Source organism: Columba livia, chromosome 16 (assembly GCF_036013475.1).
Source record: "Columba livia isolate bColLiv1 breed racing homer chromosome 16, bColLiv1.pat.W.v2, whole genome shotgun sequence".
Lineage (NCBI taxonomy): Eukaryota > Metazoa > Chordata > Aves > Columbiformes > Columbidae > Columba > Columba livia.
In genome coordinates this window covers 9,894,735-9,911,876 of record NC_088617.1, presented here as the reverse complement: position 1 = coordinate 9,911,876, position 17,142 = coordinate 9,894,735, and the positions used below count along the sequence as shown (strand labels likewise).

The 17,142-nt window shown below is 43.7% G+C and overlaps 3 protein-coding genes across 4 annotated transcripts; 1 reads left to right on the top strand and 2 right to left on the bottom strand.

Moving 5' to 3' along the window:
* Window positions 1-1,059: 1,059 nt before the first annotated feature.
* Window positions 1,060-6,612, bottom strand: CTSZ (cathepsin Z). The gene is made up of 6 exons (XM_065032428.1): window positions 6,381-6,612; window positions 5,644-5,807; window positions 3,633-3,812; window positions 2,878-3,028; window positions 2,467-2,629; window positions 1,060-1,981 (listed from the first exon to the last, which is right to left on the bottom strand). Exons 1-6 carry the CDS (start codon window positions 6,569-6,571, stop codon window positions 1,868-1,870), a joined length of 963 nt encoding a protein of 320 aa, XP_064888500.1. The 5' UTR covers window positions 6,572-6,612; the 3' UTR covers window positions 1,060-1,867.
* Window positions 6,613-6,625: 13 nt separating this feature from the next.
* TUBB1 (tubulin beta 1 class VI) lies at window positions 6,626-14,584 on the top strand. Of its 2 annotated transcripts, none has more exons than XM_005499609.3 (4): window positions 6,626-6,870; window positions 12,081-12,189; window positions 12,346-12,456; window positions 12,590-14,584. In XM_005499609.3, the coding sequence occupies exons 3-4, from the start codon at window positions 12,396-12,398 to the stop codon at window positions 13,660-13,662; spliced, it is 1,134 nt and encodes a 377-aa protein (XP_005499666.1). In that variant the 5' UTR covers window positions 6,626-6,870; window positions 12,081-12,189; window positions 12,346-12,395; the 3' UTR covers window positions 13,663-14,584. The 2 variants fall into 2 exon arrangements, with proteins under 2 accessions (XP_005499666.1, XP_005499665.1); XM_005499608.3 differs by lacking the exon at window positions 6,626-6,870 and adding an exon at window positions 9,734-10,489.
* A 772-nt stretch (window positions 14,585-15,356) lies between these two features.
* ATP5F1E (ATP synthase F1 subunit epsilon) lies at window positions 15,357-17,069 on the bottom strand. The gene is made up of 3 exons (XM_065032433.1): window positions 16,921-17,069; window positions 16,602-16,728; window positions 15,357-15,501 (listed from the first exon to the last, which is right to left on the bottom strand). Exons 1-2 carry the CDS (start codon window positions 16,950-16,952, stop codon window positions 16,605-16,607), a joined length of 156 nt encoding a protein of 51 aa, XP_064888505.1. The 5' UTR covers window positions 16,953-17,069; the 3' UTR covers window positions 15,357-15,501; window positions 16,602-16,604.
* Between the last annotated feature and the right edge of the window lie 73 nt (window positions 17,070-17,142).

Below are 17,142 nucleotides of genomic sequence, written 5' to 3'. Positions count from 1 at the left end.
GTTTCATTAAGCCTGCTCTTTGTTCATCAGGCTGGATTTCTCTTTGTATAGGCAAATATTGCTTGTTTAAAAGTGAGGGGTATAGACAAGCCCATTGTGCTTTTACAAGTACATCTGTTTTCTGAAGAACCTGCATTCTAAAAGAGTGACATATTAAGTCCAACTGGATGTAAATTTAAAAAGCAAATAGCTTTGTTCCTCTCTGTCAGTGATTCATAAATGGGAACTCTTAAGCTACTGTGATAATTCTTAACCCCTTATAGAAAGGAGTGCACCTTGCCTTTCCTTAGCCAGTCCCTCACAGACGTACTCCACAGCAGCTGAGCTTACCCTGGTAACACAGCTGCCTCATCAACTTAAAGCACAGCCTGAAAAGGGCAAAACTTGCTTCTGGAAAAGTTGTTCTGAACTTGTTTGTGTATCTTTGAATAGAAGATAATGTACTATCATTCCAGCTAACTCACTATTTAAACTTGCATGAGACCTACTTTTCATTATAAGTAGAATTAACATGCATGTTTGGCTTTTTGGAGCCCCTGAATTTCCTTGTTTGTTTAATTAACAACAGAAACAATTCAGTCTGTAGAGCTTCATTTTAGGATGTAGCCTTATGGTTCAATCTTAGAGATTATCAAGAGCAGCTTACTCCTGTCTATCACAAATTTGCCAGCTGTTCAAAGTATACTTTTTGTTTCCTTGGTGATCAAAATTAGTATTGCTTCCTCTGAACACTTGAGTTCCTCTGTACTTACCCATGTCATTTACCCTTTTTCCTTCTCTGTACCCCTAAAAAGCTTTAGTTTACAAGTGGAGTTCCACAGCACCTGAATGTCTTCTCTCCCTTGCTTAAAGTTGGATGCTTCCTTGTAGCATGTATCAATCTCCAGCATGGGTAGAGATGGTGTAATTTACCATTGAATGGTTGAATAGTTGCTGTATACACCATGGGGTCAACCATAGAACAGGTCCAGTAGAAGCTGTACTGTCTGGGTGAGCTTTGGGTAGCAGGGCTGCTGCATGAGACTGCTTGTGAGGTACAGCAATGACTAAAAACATGTATTAAGTCATTAAAGATAAAAAGTCCATTTATTACATGCAGTTAACAATGCCAACTAATAACATTTTATATGGCACTGACTTGCCACTTAGTAACTGGCTCAGTTTTAAGGAAGACAATTTGCTACCTTTCTTGAAATTAGTGAAGAATTCTGGGTTGTCAACTTTTACTTTGCCTCTTTGGGAGAAAAACAGCACAGCAAATCACATGTAAAAGTAAGGAATTTGAACAGAGACAAGACTAATTATATAACTAAGAACATTTAGACTTATGTTGATCATTTTGCTTGGATAAAACCAACTGCATTATATGACACTTCCGACAACATTGTTTCATCTGGGGGTCAAGAAAACAACAGGGGATGTAGTTTTTTGTTATATCATGTCCAGACTGAGCTTTGGTTTTTCATCTGCATCATTGTGAGATATTTGCTTAATATTGTTAGAAAATTTAATATAAGCTCTAGACCCAAATATTGAGTATAATTGTTCCTTCTTTGTGTGTCTACATAATTTATACTTTAAAAATATACAGAGATTTACATAAAGTCAATATGATTTAGGTACTGTGCAACAAGGCAGACAACTTTTTAATGGGTATATTATTTTTCCAAGTTTTCAATTATCTAAAGGCAGCTCTATTTAATTTGCTTAGAAGACATCATCTCTTGCTATCTGGGCTAGTTTTGCAGAACTGCCTGATGGTTTTGAACTGTGAAACAGTTTTAGCCTACTATTCTTTAAACAGAAAAAGGTGGTGTTGGGAAGCTTCCCAAAGTAGTTCCTGAACAGACAGGTGTACCATGCAGAATCACGGAAGAACAACATCTCCATATGCACAGTCCTCTTCAATAGCAAGGTTGTACTCTGCTCCTTTTCCACCTTTATATGCACTTGTCACAATCCTCAGCCACCCTCTTTCACCCTGTAAAGAATTCATTTGCATTGTAAATTAGAAAACAACTATAAAAAAAAGTATGCTGAGTCTGTTCTGTCTTCCAAATATGAATTAAGTGAATTTAGTAATTCATTCAAGATGAAGTATAACATGGGTTCACAGGGCAACCTTGTTTAAAGGGGCAATCTGCTCAGTGAATTTACATCCCCCTCATCTATGCCAGGAATGTGAGTTGATTTTTGATTACAACTAACAGTCATTTACAGTTGCCCATAACAGGAGCTGCATGTGCACAGAAGGGTGGTGTTTGGGATTGAGTTGACATTACTCAAGTAACTTTGGCTGAATATCTTTGTCTTCAGATTAGTTCTGTTTAATTTTTTAATTGCTAGTCTAGTTCAAAGGAAGTTTTTCTATCCCCAGGCTAGCTTTGCAGCTTCCTGTTTGCAAGGGGAAAACCCCACCTCACCTCTAAAGTCATTCTGCAAACGTTTGCTCCCATGTTTCCTTACCCAGGGTTCACCCCATGAGTTCCGAACAATCCAGTATTCTGTTCCATTTTCTACGCCCCAGCCAGCCACAGATACAATGTGATTCACCATAGGCGAGGGGTTGTACTCTGTGTAAAGTCCTCCAGTGTAAGCATCCAGCTTTTCTGTAGCCATTATGCCACAGCTGTAAGGAAACAGAGAAAGCATTTTTATACAGGGGGATCAGGGCAGGGGCCTGGCTAAAACACTTTTTTGCATTTTGGCTTCAGAGCTCAATTTATGTACAAACATGCTAAAACCTGCATGATAGTACAGAGCTACTAACACGCAAGAGTGGAGAAATGCACCTTTAGTGGCTCTCACATATTTCAGTCCCAATATTATTACATGATAAACATTTTCTTTTTTACCATTCAAGATCTTTGTTTTTACCTAATTGGTCCATTAGTATAAATTTCTGCCATCATTTTTTCTCTTCCACTGACAGACCCATAGTCACCAACTTTCCAGAGGGTGTAGTTCTTTATCACATGACATTCTCCAAAAGTGACACAAGTTCCACACTGGTTAAACTTCTTACACTCTATAAAACAAAAGTGAGATTATCATTGCAGAAAAATGCTTTAAGTTGATGATATCACACTAAGCTTTTTTTTCCCTTTTAATTGAAGCAGATATTAAGAACTTAATCACTAATACTGGTGAACTAAACTCCTTTCTGGAAACCACATTTGAAGTCTCTACAGTCACTAGTTACTATTCTTTACTTCATAGATCTAAGTGCTTTAATGATGAAGTGTTTCAGATGTGCTTCTCTATACATAAACTACTCTGGTCATACATGACCAGACAAAGGTTATATTTCTCCTTTGTTTAGCTTGAGGTGATACATGTAAATATTTCAGTACATTACAGATTGTATATCACAGATTTAAGAGATGACATTTAAACAATTTAGCTGTGCAAACTTGTCTGGGCATGATTTAATGCTATGCTGTCTGGCTAGAGTAAAGAGAGACACCACAGGCCTGTAAATAGAACCTGTTCTGTCAGTCAAACAGCAAGTACTGCACAAAGGCAGGAACCAGTACACTGAAAACCCAAGAAACTATATGTATTTTTTTCTTAATGTTAAGATCTGCTCAACCTGGGATGAAGCCTTACAGCAAAGCAAACAGGCATCATACTTTGATCCTTAGCTTGGTAGTTGTTGCAGGTCTCATCTGGGATGCCGTGGTCATGGGCATACATCCAAACACCCGAGTGGTCTCCACCTTCACAGGATCCTGCCTCAGCACAATCGATCACATTCTGAACAGACAGGTAGGCAGAAGGCCATGCCCCTTTTCTCTTTATGTTGATTCGATCTGTAAGGATAAGAAATCAGGTTTTGTTAGTGGAGTAAGTGGGTGGTTACACACTGCAACTAGTGTTAAAACTGCCTCTCCTTTGAACCTGGAACTGTTTGCAGGCAACAGTACTTGTGGTTGGAAAAGCCTTTATTGCCAACAGTGAGGCACACAGCGTGACCAACTCAAAACAGCAGGCTGACTTATTATTGTGGGTTTCCATTAAGTTTTTTTTCCATTAAAAACTCTGCAAAAATATGCAGATGAGCAAGATCCATTTAAAGCCATGAAGTGCCCTAGACCTCTTAATTCAAGTCACAGCTTCTGAAAGCTTCCAGATCTGTTTCCTGGCTATGAGAGCAAAGAGTTTTCAAATACACATAAAACCAGCTCTCACCAGCCTCTTCTACAGGAGTAAAGATTTATGCATAAACCCACGCAGACAGTCATGCAGCCCAGCTCTCAAGAGACAGTCTTCACAAACTTAAAGAAAGGAAAAGCTCCCAGAAGTATATCCTCGCTGTTGTGCCAACATCTCCATGTTATCATGCCATCTCAGACAGGCATCATCACCCTGCTGTCTTATTTTGTAGGAAACAACTGGCTTACTTGGCAGAAAAGCTTCCTCATGAGTATTTATAAACTGCTTCTCACAGTGCATTAAGAGTCTTAACTGATGCCACTGTGGTACTTTTAATCCTATTAGTGCTAACAACATTCAACTACACTTGACAGGACTGGGAGGCATTATCCCAGTCTAGTCTGCCAGCAACAGGAGAAGGAACAAACTCTTTAACTAGTCACAGCAGTTCAGAAAACATATCCTGATTTTTAAAGTCAGCCTTTCATACTTACAAAGATGCATATACTGGTTAAGTTGCTCAAGTTTTAACCCAAGTTATATAATTAAGAAGTTGCTGTATTTTACCTGTCCTCATACTTCACTGCATCATGGCAGGTTTCATGCATATCTATATTCTTGTACTGCTTAAGAACAGATCCTTTGCAATTCCTGCTCTCCACTTGCACCTCAGTTATCTTCCCATTCCTGCAGCTTCCCCTATTTGTCCTTCCGAGCTAGTCCTTTTACAACCTCCCTACACAAACAGTACTGCTGCAGCGTGTTACTGTTGCATGCAAATCATCACATATTCTCTCTAGACAAAATACTGCCCCAGTTGAAGCAAAGCCCTTCTTCCCTTTTCCCACAAAGAAAACTGATGGATATCTGCTGAAACCAGATTTGTCTGTGTGCTCTGGTAGTCAGGTCATTTGAATGATGTGGCTTTTGATGCTAATACCCTGCAGGCCTTTCCCACAGGAGGCAACTTCTTTCATTTCCTCATCTCCAGGCTGCGCTGCGCAGCCCCTTGCTGCTGTAGACATGGCACAGCAGGCTGAGGTACCAAAAAAGGGAAGCAGAGATGATCACTGCTTTGGCATCTGCTGCTACCAGAGAGGGGCTGAGAACCCAGTTCTTACTCCAGGCCCTGAACAGCAGGAGCTATTAACACATTCCACCTGCAATCAGCTTTTTAACCATGCCAGTGTGCCCCTCTCACAGTATTTCTGAGGGGGTGGGGACAGCCTCACTGCAATTGCTTTATTGAAACCAAGCTTCCTTGCCTTCAGCTGCCGGCTTTGGAATTCCCCCATTCCTGTGTATTCAGAAACATCTCAGCCTTGGCTTTTGCTGCATTAATCACCACAGTAATGTGGCACCTCTTCTTTCTACCAGCTACTTTGTAAGCTGAAGATAAACCTCCTTTGCTTTCCAAAAACTATAAATCACGGGGGGCAACCAGCTTGGCAGGCAATAAGTCAGCACGCAGCCCTATGCACAGCGTACCTGCCAAAGCGCTGGTGCTGCCGTGGGCCCAGCAGGACCCACAGTACTGCGGGATGTGCTGGTTCCGAGTGGTGCTGGCGAAGTTGACACCGTTCACGTTCCTCCAGTCCCAGCTCTCGGGCAGCGCGGAGATGTCCAGGTACTCGTGCGGGCGGGGGTAGGTCCTGCACGGCGGCAGAAACAACAACTAGTTCCCTTGCTGCTCCTGCCTGTATTTTCAGGCAAATTGCAGGATTGTTTTTTTGAAAGGCAATTTTCAAAGAGTTTCGTAATTGCGAGTGGCCAGAAGAGCATGGCGCGTCACGTGACTACGGGCAGCGTGACCGGTCCCTGCGCGGTCTCGTGACCGTCACTGCACAGCGACCCCCACCCCGGGACCCCCGAACCCCGAGCGGGCGCTGGGGGCCAGGGCTGCCCACCCCCGGGGAGTCCCCGAACCCCGACCGGGCGCTGGGGGCCAGGGCTGCCCACCCCCGGGGAGTCCCCGAACCCCGACCGGGCGCTGGGGGCCAGGGCTGCCCACCCCCGGGGAGTCCCCGAACCCCGACCGGGCGCTGGGAGCCAGGGCTGCCCACCCCCGGGGATCCCCCACCCCGAGCCCGGGCGATGCTGGGTTCGCAAATCGTGCCCGCCCAGCCCCATCCAAGGGGCACACCCGGGTTCCTCTCCGTGAGGCCGCTCGGAGGGGTCCGGGCGGCAGTCCCCCGCGGGGCGGGTTGGGCGGGAGCGAGCCTCACCTCAGGCCGGGAGCCCTGCGCGGGGCCGGCTTGTAGCAGCTCTGCCCTTCTCTGAAGTAGAGGCCGGCGCGGGCGGGCGGGCAGAGGCAGCCCCAGAACAGCAGCAGCAGGGACACGAGCAGCCGGGACGGAGCAGCCATGCTGGGGGCAGCAGCAGCACCTTCCTCCCAGCGCGGCTCCCGGCCCGGCATTTAAGCGCGGGGAGGGCTCGGCGGGGCGGGCCGGGGGCGGGCGGGGCTCACCTGCGGGGCGGGCGCTGCGGAGCCTCCATCGTCTCCTCATTTCGTGTTAATCAATGTCTGCCCAGCGGAAGCGGGATTAACGATAATTACAGTGCGTACGTCGTTAAATTCTTCCTAATGGTAACTTAATTTCTTAGGGGTTAAGGAGCCTTGCCCAGAGAGGTTGTGGAGTGTTCTTCTCTGGAGATGTTCAAAACCCGCCTGGACGCGACCCTGTGCGATCCGCTCTGGTGACCCTGCTTTAGCAGGTGGGTTCAGCAGGGGTCCCTTCCAACCCCAACCATTCTGTAATTATGTGGACAAACCGGTGAGAGGCTTTAAATCGCTGTTCTGGGGCTGTGGGAGCTGCAGCCCCTTGTGCACTTGGCACCGCGGGGAGCGCAGGGGTAAGAAAAGGAAAAGCTGTTAAAATACTGTGGTTCAAATATGCAGTTGCTGTCAACACAGGGTTTGTGACCAGAGGACTTCACGACTGATGCAGACTGGGACTGGGTTACAGGTTTCTTGACCTTTGGCCTAACACATCAGTGTTGTACAGGACTGTGCAGCAACCCTGTGATTACACAGAGCAGACAGGCTGGGGTTTTGTTTGGTTGCGTTTTTTTTTTTTTTTTTAAACTAGTCCCAAATTCTGAATTTCTCAAGCCTTTTATGCCATTATTTGCAAAGGAATACAGGCCTTTGTCCTTTTTTTTTAGGTTTAAGGGTTCAGCACATTTAAAGATTCTGCTACAAGTATCAATCAATACTAAAAATTGTTTCCTAATTTTCCCACAGAAGGTTTAAGTATCTGTGTGGGTCAGCTATTAGTCTCTCTTTTCCATATGCTGGCTGGAGTTTTCATTTTTGGTAAACAGGTTTACTAAACCACAGCCGGTTCTTCCCTCATAGCTTTTTTCCCTTAGATCTCAGTGCTTTTTATAAAAGGTATGAGATTTGTTAGCTCCACATTATGTATAAGTGGAGGCACTGAGAACCAAAGCAACAAAACCAAGAGCAGAGTAAGAACTGAGCCTGGCTGCTGTGCCGGTGACTTTTTTTGACAATTCGTCAAATGATCCAAACTCAGCAGTAGCTGCGGTTGTGGCGGTCGGGCCCAAGGAAGGGCACTGCCCAGCAGGTGAATTCAAAGGCCTCAAGCCCTGTTTTTGCTGGGTCATAGATCTGCAGCACAGGCAGGGTAACAAACTGCTTGGTTGTTCGCTCTGATTGTAACAAAAGCTATTTGTTTAAACACACGGGGTTAATTACACTGATGATAATTTAAGAGTGGCCAGTACCTTCTTTCATTTGGACCACCTGCTAGAGGGAGGCAGTCTTCAAATAATTTTTCCTACTAAGTGAAGATGTGAAGCAGGTTGTCTTTACTGCCTGTTGAATGCAACGTTTTTTTTTGGTGTAGTATTCCTGATGTAGCTGAGATTAGTGTCTGCTCACCTGGTAACCATTCACAGATCCCTCTACAATTATCTGGTGCCCTGTAGCCAAGCTCATCTCAAACTGAATAGGCTTTTGTCTCAATAATCTTCTCTGCTACTGTGAAAATCTAGTTCCTCCTAAGGAAACCATATTTTCTAAAAAAGAAAGGATCTCAGAATGCCTCCCTGCACATCTGTATTTGTTGCTAGTGGGTACCATCAAAACAAAACACCAATAAAAAGAGAAATGAGAAAACCCTGGTCGCCAACAAACCCTGGCTTTTCTGTGGTTTTAGCCTACACGCATCACCAGGGCTTTGGTGTCCAAGGCCTGTGCCGGGGCAGTGGAAGAGCCGGCAGCCCCGTAATGGGCATCTACAGAGGAAAACAGGCTTTTCGTGTACCAAATGCGGTACAAAGACTCGGGGGTTCACGGAGAAGCGATTTGGGGAGGAGAGGGAAAAGAGGCACAAACTCCGCTTCACAAAGCACCTCACGTGTTCTTTGCCATGTGCCATCATTTTTAAGACTCTGTTAGGAAGTTCTTCAGACGAAGCACATGATTCCAGGGAGCTATTTTTAGCAAGACAAACCCCAATGTTAAGTAATTGTATATTTCTTTCACTTCCCCTTTTTTTTTTCTTTGCTTGTGAGATACTTGTATGTGTATTTCTGAAACTATTTTGCCATTTATTTTGCACATCAAATCAGCATCTTCAGCCTCTTCATAAGTTGTGTCTATTATAGATTAATACATTGAATATTTTATGTAGCGTTCATTTGCTGTCAGCTCTCTGACACATTGTGTAAATGCAGCTCCCATTCACAGTGCAGCAATTGACTGTACAACTCAGAATTGCGCTATTACTTTCAGCTAAGCCTAACTGCAGAAAGCATATGTGAAATTTGCGTGAATAAAATGAAATCTGCTTTCAAAGTAGGTGTCCAAATAGCCTTTCTAGAATTCTAGCTTAGCGAATTCTAGAAGATATCCACTGCACTTGTAGAAATATCTACACTGTGGCAATGGAACATAACTGTGATGTTGTCTTGCTTAGTAAACCAAGTTGTTTAGAGAACACTTATGTTTTGGAAAATGATAAAACTGTGGTGTTTTAAGGAAACATGATTAATCTACCTGAATTTAAAGTTTTTCCCTACTGAGGACGGCTCATAGCTCGGCAGAGGATGGCAGAATGTTTGCTCCAATAGTTACCGTTTTGCAATGCCGTTCTGCTGCTAAACTTGGAGTTAGGAGCAGTTTTCTGTTCCTGCATTGGCTGGGGGAAGAAGTGGAAGTCAGCTGGGCTGGGGAAGTCTGGAATAAGCTGATTTTTCTTTTGGAGCAATATGGAAGCTCAGAGATTCCTTATCACTAACAACCCATAAAGTAGTTACTTTCAATGAGTCAAGTCCTTCCACTGTCATCTTTCTATACAAAATAATATAAGGTGCTTTCCTAATTATAGTTTCTTTTCCTAGCCTTAAAAGGAACACTTGCAAAGCACTGACAGTCATCTGATATGTAATAAAACTACTACAAGCTTCCAGAAGACAGTCCGTTCTGGGTTTCTGTTGCTCAGTGATATTAGCCCTGTTTATCAGCAGCCAACACGACTGTGTCGTGTTTTGCTCAGCGCTTGCATCGTTTCCTTTACTGTGGTGTAGCGTTTCACACCGTGGACATTAGAGTTAACTTCAGTGGAACTGGCTTTTCAACTCTAGCTTTTTCCTGGATGTTCTGAAATATACACCTCAGATATAAGAAAATAAGAAATATAAGAAATACTGTGTTTTTTAATGGCAGGAAAGGAAGAGAAAGACAGAAAGAGCGAGCAAGCCTCTGTGCAAAGTACTCAGAAGTTGATTCAGATTTTAGTGTGGCTGAAATTCATGGATTCTTACTAAATGCTTAAGGAACATATATCACAGAGAGTGCAGTGCTATAGTTGTGTTTTACAAAGTGTTGGCTTTTTCTTTTGTTACTGATCCTGTCTCCTTCATGCACTTATATACTGAGAATGATGCTTATTAGTGAACTGCAAGTTTGCCCGCCAGCACGCTGGATGTTGTGATTATAGGTGGCTACTGCTGAAAAATCGATATTGTTTTATTATGAATGTTGTCCTGGATGACTCATATGATGTTAAAATGTAAACGATGTGGCAGAAGCACATGTACTTAATAAATTAAGATTGCTCATTTTTTGGCTCCTGGGGAGCTGGCTACTCCCCTTGCTGGCTGAGTGACAGTCCCGCGGGTATAAAAAGGCCCCTTGGGACGGACTGCGCTGGGTGTAGCTGATAGAGCAGCAGAAAGAGGCTTGTTCTGGTGACTCCGACTAGAAAACCTGCGTTGGGTTATAGCCACCAACAGGTCTGAGCTACACAAAATGCGTGAAATTGTGCATCTTCAGATTGGCCAGTGCGGAAACCAAATTGGAGCTAAGGTAAGGTCTCTTTTCAATGTTGGTAAGCAGTGGCAGCAGGTCAAACGTCATTAATAGTTGGGGACTTTTTGGGGGAACAATTGCTTTGTTAACTCAGTGGTAGGATACGTGGCACGTTAGTGGTGAATATGAGTATTTTGATATGAAAGTCATAAGATGAGCTTGAGTTAAGACTGTCAAAGAATGAAACATCTGCAAGAGCTATGGCACGGTGATTATAAGCGCTCCAGGGCATTCCTGCCTGGGACTCGTATTCCCAGGGACACTAATCCAAGTCTGCAAAATATTGGGACAAGTGAAGGAGCCAGTAATTCCAGGGCTGCAAAGCTGCGATCCCAGTGCTTTAGTCCGGTAACTCTGCCACATTATAATCATTAATATGGGATCATATTAGTCAACAGAATGACCTGTGCTATCAGAGATCAATTATTTTTTTCCAAGAGTGGCACAAAGTGCAATTAAGGATTCCTGACTACCTGCCCTCCTGCAAGAGGTAGTCATGTCATGTGCAGTATTGTTGTGTAGTTTAAACACTGCTGTGCTGTTACTTAGAAAAGTCGCTTGTTGCTGACTTTGTGTTCTGGGAGAAAAAAAAAAATAATTGCTTTTTGCTGTGTGAAGTCCATTTTTAAAAATTATTGATTAGTAGGAAGTTGTCAAAAAAGTATCTGTGTTAACTTGGGATTAGGAGGTCTTTGAAGACACCTGATAGCTGAAGGATTGTTCTGTTCCTGTTTCTTATGCCCACAAATCTCACCTTGCTTCCTTTTATTTCCACATGAAGCTGTGGATGTCCAGGGAATGTCATGTTAGACCCAGACAGCTTGAATGCAGCAAGTGTGGTAGTTGAAAGGTTTCTATTTTCTTCTGTTGGCGTTGATCTGGAAGCAGCTCATGTCTAATAAGGCCTGTAGAAAAGCACACACGCTCTAAAATACCATGCACATGTTGGCGATGGTGTATTTGTACACTCAAAATGAGACAGGATGCTAAACCAGGAGACCTTTAAAATTAAAATAGGCTGGTCATTATAGTGGGTGGGTGTGTCTACATTAGCACTGCTGTGGCTGCTGCTTAGATAAGAGCCCCAGTACAAGACATCCATGTGAATGTCAAGATAGCACGTTTAGGACTGACATGTTTGTGGAAAGCATTGCTCGCACACAAATTTGCCTGAGCCACAGTCCTATTTGTGCATGACAGGCCTCAAAGCCTCCCTCCCCAATCCACAGATCATAAACTCATGCCAACTAGTACCTGTGTTATTTAAACTAATACCAATTTTCCTTTACTATAAAAGGAACAAATTGAAGGCCTCCACCTATTAGTGCATGGGTGATAGTTAAACAGCATAAATGCTCTACTAAATGTTTTCCTTGAGTTTATTTGGGGAGTGGGGAGAGGAGGATCCCTGCTCTGATCTAATACACACATGCAAAACATCCCCCACTTCAGGCACAGTTCCCACTGTACATGCAGTCAGGCAGGAGCACAGCAGAGCTGGTGCTGAACACATTGTGCTAAAATATATATATATATAATTAAAAAAAATATATCTTTTTGAGTGTATTGAACCTCTTTCCATTTTCAGTTCTGGGAGGTCATCAGTGATGAGCATGGAATTGACATCGCTGGAAACTACCATGGGGACGCGTCACTGCAGCTCGAGCGAATTAACGTGTACTTCAACGAGGCTTACTGTGAGTGCTCAGCGCTGTTCGGGTGTTGGCAGAGCAGTAATTGAAAATAAAGATATATATCCAATGTGTGAGGGGGTGGATTTTTCTGAGTAGATTATAAGCCTGTCTCTTTGACTTCTAACAATAATTGTTTGTATTCACTTTCTTTTATTCTAGCCCATAAATATGTGCCCCGTTCTATCTTGGTGGACCTGGAACCTGGCACGATGGACAGTGTACGGTCAAGCAAAATAGGCCCACTCTTTCGACCTGACAATTTTATCCACGGTACGTACAGCATGCTGTCAGCAAACTAACTGGAGTCAGCTGTCCCAAAACAGCCTTTTAACTCCCATCTTTGTAGCCTTTAGCAGATCTCTTGTTAACTTTGTGGCTGTTCTTCCTGTACTTCTATTTATAGGTAATTCAGGGGCTGGAAACAACTGGGCTAAGGGCCATTACACAGAAGGTGCGGAACTGATTGAAAATGTCATGGATGTGGTGAGGAATGAGTGTGAGAGCTGTGACTGCCTGCAGGGATTCCAGCTCATCCATTCGCTTGGCGGTGGTACAGGCTCAGGTATGGGCACACTGCTCATCAACAAAATCAGAGAAGAATATCCTGACAGGATCATGAACACTTTCAGTGTTGTGCCTTCACCCAAAGTATCTGACACAGTCGTAGAGCCGTATAATGCCATCCTCTCCATCCATCAACTCATAGAGAACACGGATGAAACCTTTTGCATTGACAACGAAGCTCTATATGATATATGTTTTAGAACTTTAAAGCTCACCAATCCCACCTATGGTGACCTCAACCACTTAGTGTCCCTAACAATGAGTGGTGTCACAACCTCCCTCCGTTTTCCTGGCCAGCTGAACGCAGATCTGCGGAAGCTGGCTGTTAACATGGTGCCCTTTCCTCGCCTGCATTTCTTCATGCCAGGCTTCGCTCCGCTGACAGCTCGAGGCAGCCAGCAGTACAGAGCCCTCTCGGTGCCAGAGCTCACTCAACAAATGTTTGATGCCCGCAACATGATGGCAGCCTGCGACCCTCGCCGCGGACGTTACTTGACCGTGGCGTGCATCTTCAGAGGCCGAATGTCCACCAGAGAAGTGGACGAGCAGTTGCTGTCTGTCCAGACCAAGAACAGCTCCTACTTCGTGGAGTGGATCCCTAATAATGTCAAAGTGGCCGTGTGTGACATACCACCGCGAGGACTGAAGATGGCAGCTACCTTTATTGGCAATAACACGGCCATCCAGGAGCTCTTCATCAGGGTTTCTGAACAGTTCTCAGCGATGTTCAGAAGAAAAGCGTTTCTTCATTGGTACACTGGGGAAGGAATGGATGAGATGGAGTTTTCTGAAGCAGAAGGTAACACCAATGACCTTGTGTCCGAGTACCAGCAGTACCAGGACGCCACTGCAGATGTTGAGGAATATGAAGAGGTAGAGGTGGAAGCCAGCCCAGAAAAGGAAGCACAGTAAACCCAATGGTAATATCAAAACATTATCTGAATAAGCCCGTTGACACTCACTAAAGAAAAGCAGTAGCAATCATCTGCATACTGAAAACAACACATTTCTTAAGATCGTTTTTTCTGCATCTGGCCAAAATACATCAAATATTACAATATAATGCTTTTGAAATTAATGGCAGCTAGGCTTTACTCTCCCAAACAACTGTTGGCACTGGATCTCTCCCCAAAAGAGCCACTGTGAAGACAAGTTGTCTCATAACAGCCTTTCTTGTAAATGTATTCACTTTTACAATATTATCACCAGACACTGAATGTAATATACAGCCTGTGTGTGTACATATATATCTCAAGATCAGATGCAACAGCAAATTATGCAATCAACTTACCCATTTTATTTATTCTCTGGTAAACAGCCTGTTTTGTTCATGAGCTGTACCTATTTTATTGCACACTCCACAAACCGATCTAGACCTGCAGATAAGTTCAGTTCCTGAAGTTGCACCGGGAGGGGAAACAACATGGGGCAAAAGACTGAATATGTATACCTGTTTTTTTTTTTCAAGTAATATTTTAATAGTGCTATCACATTGCTGGCTTATATTTTTGCAGAGCTTGTATTCACTAGAGCTGTTTCATTTGTTTGTATTTGAGTTATATTAGCATACAAAGTTGTGAACACTGTGTAAAAGTTTTGGTGTGGTGCTTTTTTTTCCCTTCATGTACTAACTATTGTAAATCTTCTTCCTGTCATTTGGTACAGCAGGTTGGCTGGAATGGGTTGCAGGTAGTTAGATCTACCTGTATTCAACAGCAATCACTAAATCAAAAACATATCTTAAGGAAAATAGTTTCTTGCCATTCACAGCCATCTATGTGAGATTGTATTTGTAATATTATTTAAAATAAAAATTATATCCCATTCTATAAAATACTTCAATACTTGAAATATTTGATAGACAAAAATCGTAGTTACGAGGACTAACTTTAAATTATGTGAAAAAAAAAAAAAGAGCTAGTTTTATTATGCTTTGAGAACAGAGTGTTTATTATACTGTTCCCCAGTTAGCATGTGTCACTTGCCCTCCCAGTGAAGTGACAAAGCGGTAACAAGGACACCCAACAGCTGTGTGACCAGAGTCCAGGCACTTCTGTGCCTCCTTCTCCAGCTCGGACAGGACACCAGGGTCCAACTCCCACCTCTCTGCTCTGAGAGATTAGATCCCATGCAGCCCATCGCTGGAGAAATATCCCGCAGCCAGCTGCCATAACCCTCAGCCTCATCAAACTGATTTTCACCAAGTTAGTTTTGTCCTAAGCACAAATGGAAGATGAACACCATGATCACGAAGAATTATAAAGCCAACAGCATACCACTTCCAACAGAGAAAACTGACAGAGGTATTTTTAATTATCACAATTATATGCCTATATTTTCTGATGGCATAGGTTTCAGTGGAAAAAACACCTTCTCTCCAACATAATAATTAATCATCAAAATTAAGTATACAGAAAAGTTTTGAACAACAATTAATTATCTTGCTCATTGATGCACCTGAATGATCAGCATGAAACCCAACAAGAGATTTGCCTTAAAAATAAACATGCTAGACTGATAAAAAGTCTTCTATTTTAACACAAGTCAAATATATCTGCAAAACAGAGTACTTTGTTTCAAGAGGAACACCACTTTCCACACATTCATTCCACATAGATTACATTTATTTGGATGCTGGTTTACATAGAGGGGCAAGTTTTACAGTTAATGTGATGACATTACATTGCAGAGTCTTCAGCTTGCCTACAGCTTTGCCGTTTGCTGTTAGGAGTATTCACTGCAGATCAGTTCCTGTGAGAGATTTGAAATACAAGTTACTTGATTCAAGAATACTACACGGCAGCTTCAAACAAAAGGTAATAACATTTAATCTCAGATCTGGAATAGAAACTGTTCTGCTTCAAAGAGATTTCAACTACTTGTGGTATATGGAATGTCATAAAGGTACAAGTAAGCAATTTTCTTTCACAGACAGGACACATAACCACGGACGTAGTTATATGCGGTGCTTTTATTTCAGCGCTGGGAAACCAGGGGTTCGCACCCAAAGCTGGCTTCGACCACTGATTCGAACTCCACTACATTTATACAATTTGGTTACATACATATTCATTAGGGCTACAATGTATGTATTGCATATTCATCAGATTACATCATTATTTCACAATATCAGCTGCAACCCCTTGGAACTACTCTAAGCAGGCACAGTGTGCTCTGGTGGTCGTTCAGGGGGTCTTCAGGATGAAGTAAGGAGTCTTCACTTGTGAACTTTTCACCTTTTGTCACTGCACATGCGCACTATTCCTATACTCATTATAAAATCATGTAAAATACTCAGGTTTCTTAGATGCGCATCCTCAGCACATTCTATCCGTTCAAGATAAGATAAGGACTTACTGAGAACCAACAGAACTAATTTTCAGTTCTCTACTCTCAAACTAAGAGATAAAAACTTGTATACCACCTGTGAAATTTCAAGATAAGGTGAGAATCTTGGATACAGTTTACAAAAGCAAAATACAGCTAACTATAACATTGGAACAGTAATTCAGAGGGGCTAAAAGCAGAGTTAGGAAAACTGTGAACATCGGTACAGAAACTCAGCTGTTTTGCATTAGCCCATAACAACTTTACCCAAAGCCCCAGTTGTTCAAAGCAGGGCTAGATGGAGACGACTAATGAAATTAAGCCTTTTCCTGTCCCACACGTAATCGGAGACACATTTGCACTAAACCAGAGATCGGTTCCAGTGTCGCACATGAAGATCAGAGCTGAGTTTTCTACAAAGAGCAGAAATGAGCCCAGCACTCACAGCCCGTCCTCAGCACTGGCAAAACAACGCTCGCATGAAAAGCTACAATAAGGCATCCCAGCCCGTTCGGTTTACTTACGTTTTATTCCTTCTTGGGTTTCACAGTCTTCACGGTGGCCATCGCCGCCCTCTCTGCCTCTGCTTTGTACTGAGGCTTCATTGCCGCCCGCACCACCTGGGCGCAGATCTGGGAGTAGCGGATGTAACTGCGGACAGGGCAGAAAAGCGGGGAACAGAATGAAGGTGAGAACCGAACCCACCCCGGAAGCTTCTCCACAACCCCCCAGAGCCACCGCTGAACCCCGCCAGCCGACCCCGTCAGCACCCCCCGGGCCGCCCCCGCCTCCGGCCGCCACAGCGATCGCAAGGAAGCGGCGAGAGGGGCCGGTCGGCGGTACCTGAGCCCGGCCTGCCGCCAGTACGCCACCATGGCTGCGGCTGCTCCGCTCCCGGCAAGGTCAGCCCCAGCGGAAGGGGAAAGACCGCAGGGCTGCTCCCTAGCCAATCAACGAGCAGGAATGATCCCCTCCACCAATCAGAATCTGAATTACCTCAGGGAAGCTCGTCAATGGCAACTACCCAGGTTCTCCTCCAGTCACAAGCGCTCTCCTCGGACAGCG

Bases quoted from the DNA above. Each gene is read 5' to 3' on its own strand.
- CTSZ (XM_065032428.1), bottom strand. From the start codon at position 6,571: ATGCCGGGCCGGGAGCCGCGCTGGGAGGAAGGTGCTGCTGCTGCCCCC. The intron at 3,029-3,632 runs GTATGATGCCTG...TTTGTTTTATAG, and splicing joins CTACCAAGCTAAGGATCAAA to AGTGTAAGAAGTTTAACCAG. The intron at 1,982-2,466 runs GTAAGGAAACAT...AATTCTTTACAG, and splicing joins ACTCATGGGGTGAACCCTGG to GGTGAAAGAGGGTGGCTGAG.
- TUBB1 (XM_005499608.3), top strand. From the start codon at position 10,433: ATGCGTGAAATTGTGCATCTTCAGATTGGCCAGTGCGGAAACCAAATT. The intron at 10,490-12,080 runs GTAAGGTCTCTT...TTCCATTTTCAG, and splicing joins GAAACCAAATTGGAGCTAAG to TTCTGGGAGGTCATCAGTGA. The intron at 12,190-12,345 runs GTGAGTGCTCAG...CTTTTATTCTAG, and splicing joins GTACTTCAACGAGGCTTACT to CCCATAAATATGTGCCCCGT.
- ATP5F1E (XM_065032433.1), bottom strand. From the start codon at position 16,952: ATGGTGGCGTACTGGCGGCAGGCCGGGCTCAG. The intron at 16,729-16,920 runs GTACCGCCGACC...CCCTGTCCGCAG, and splicing joins TGGCGGCAGGCCGGGCTCAG to TTACATCCGCTACTCCCAGA.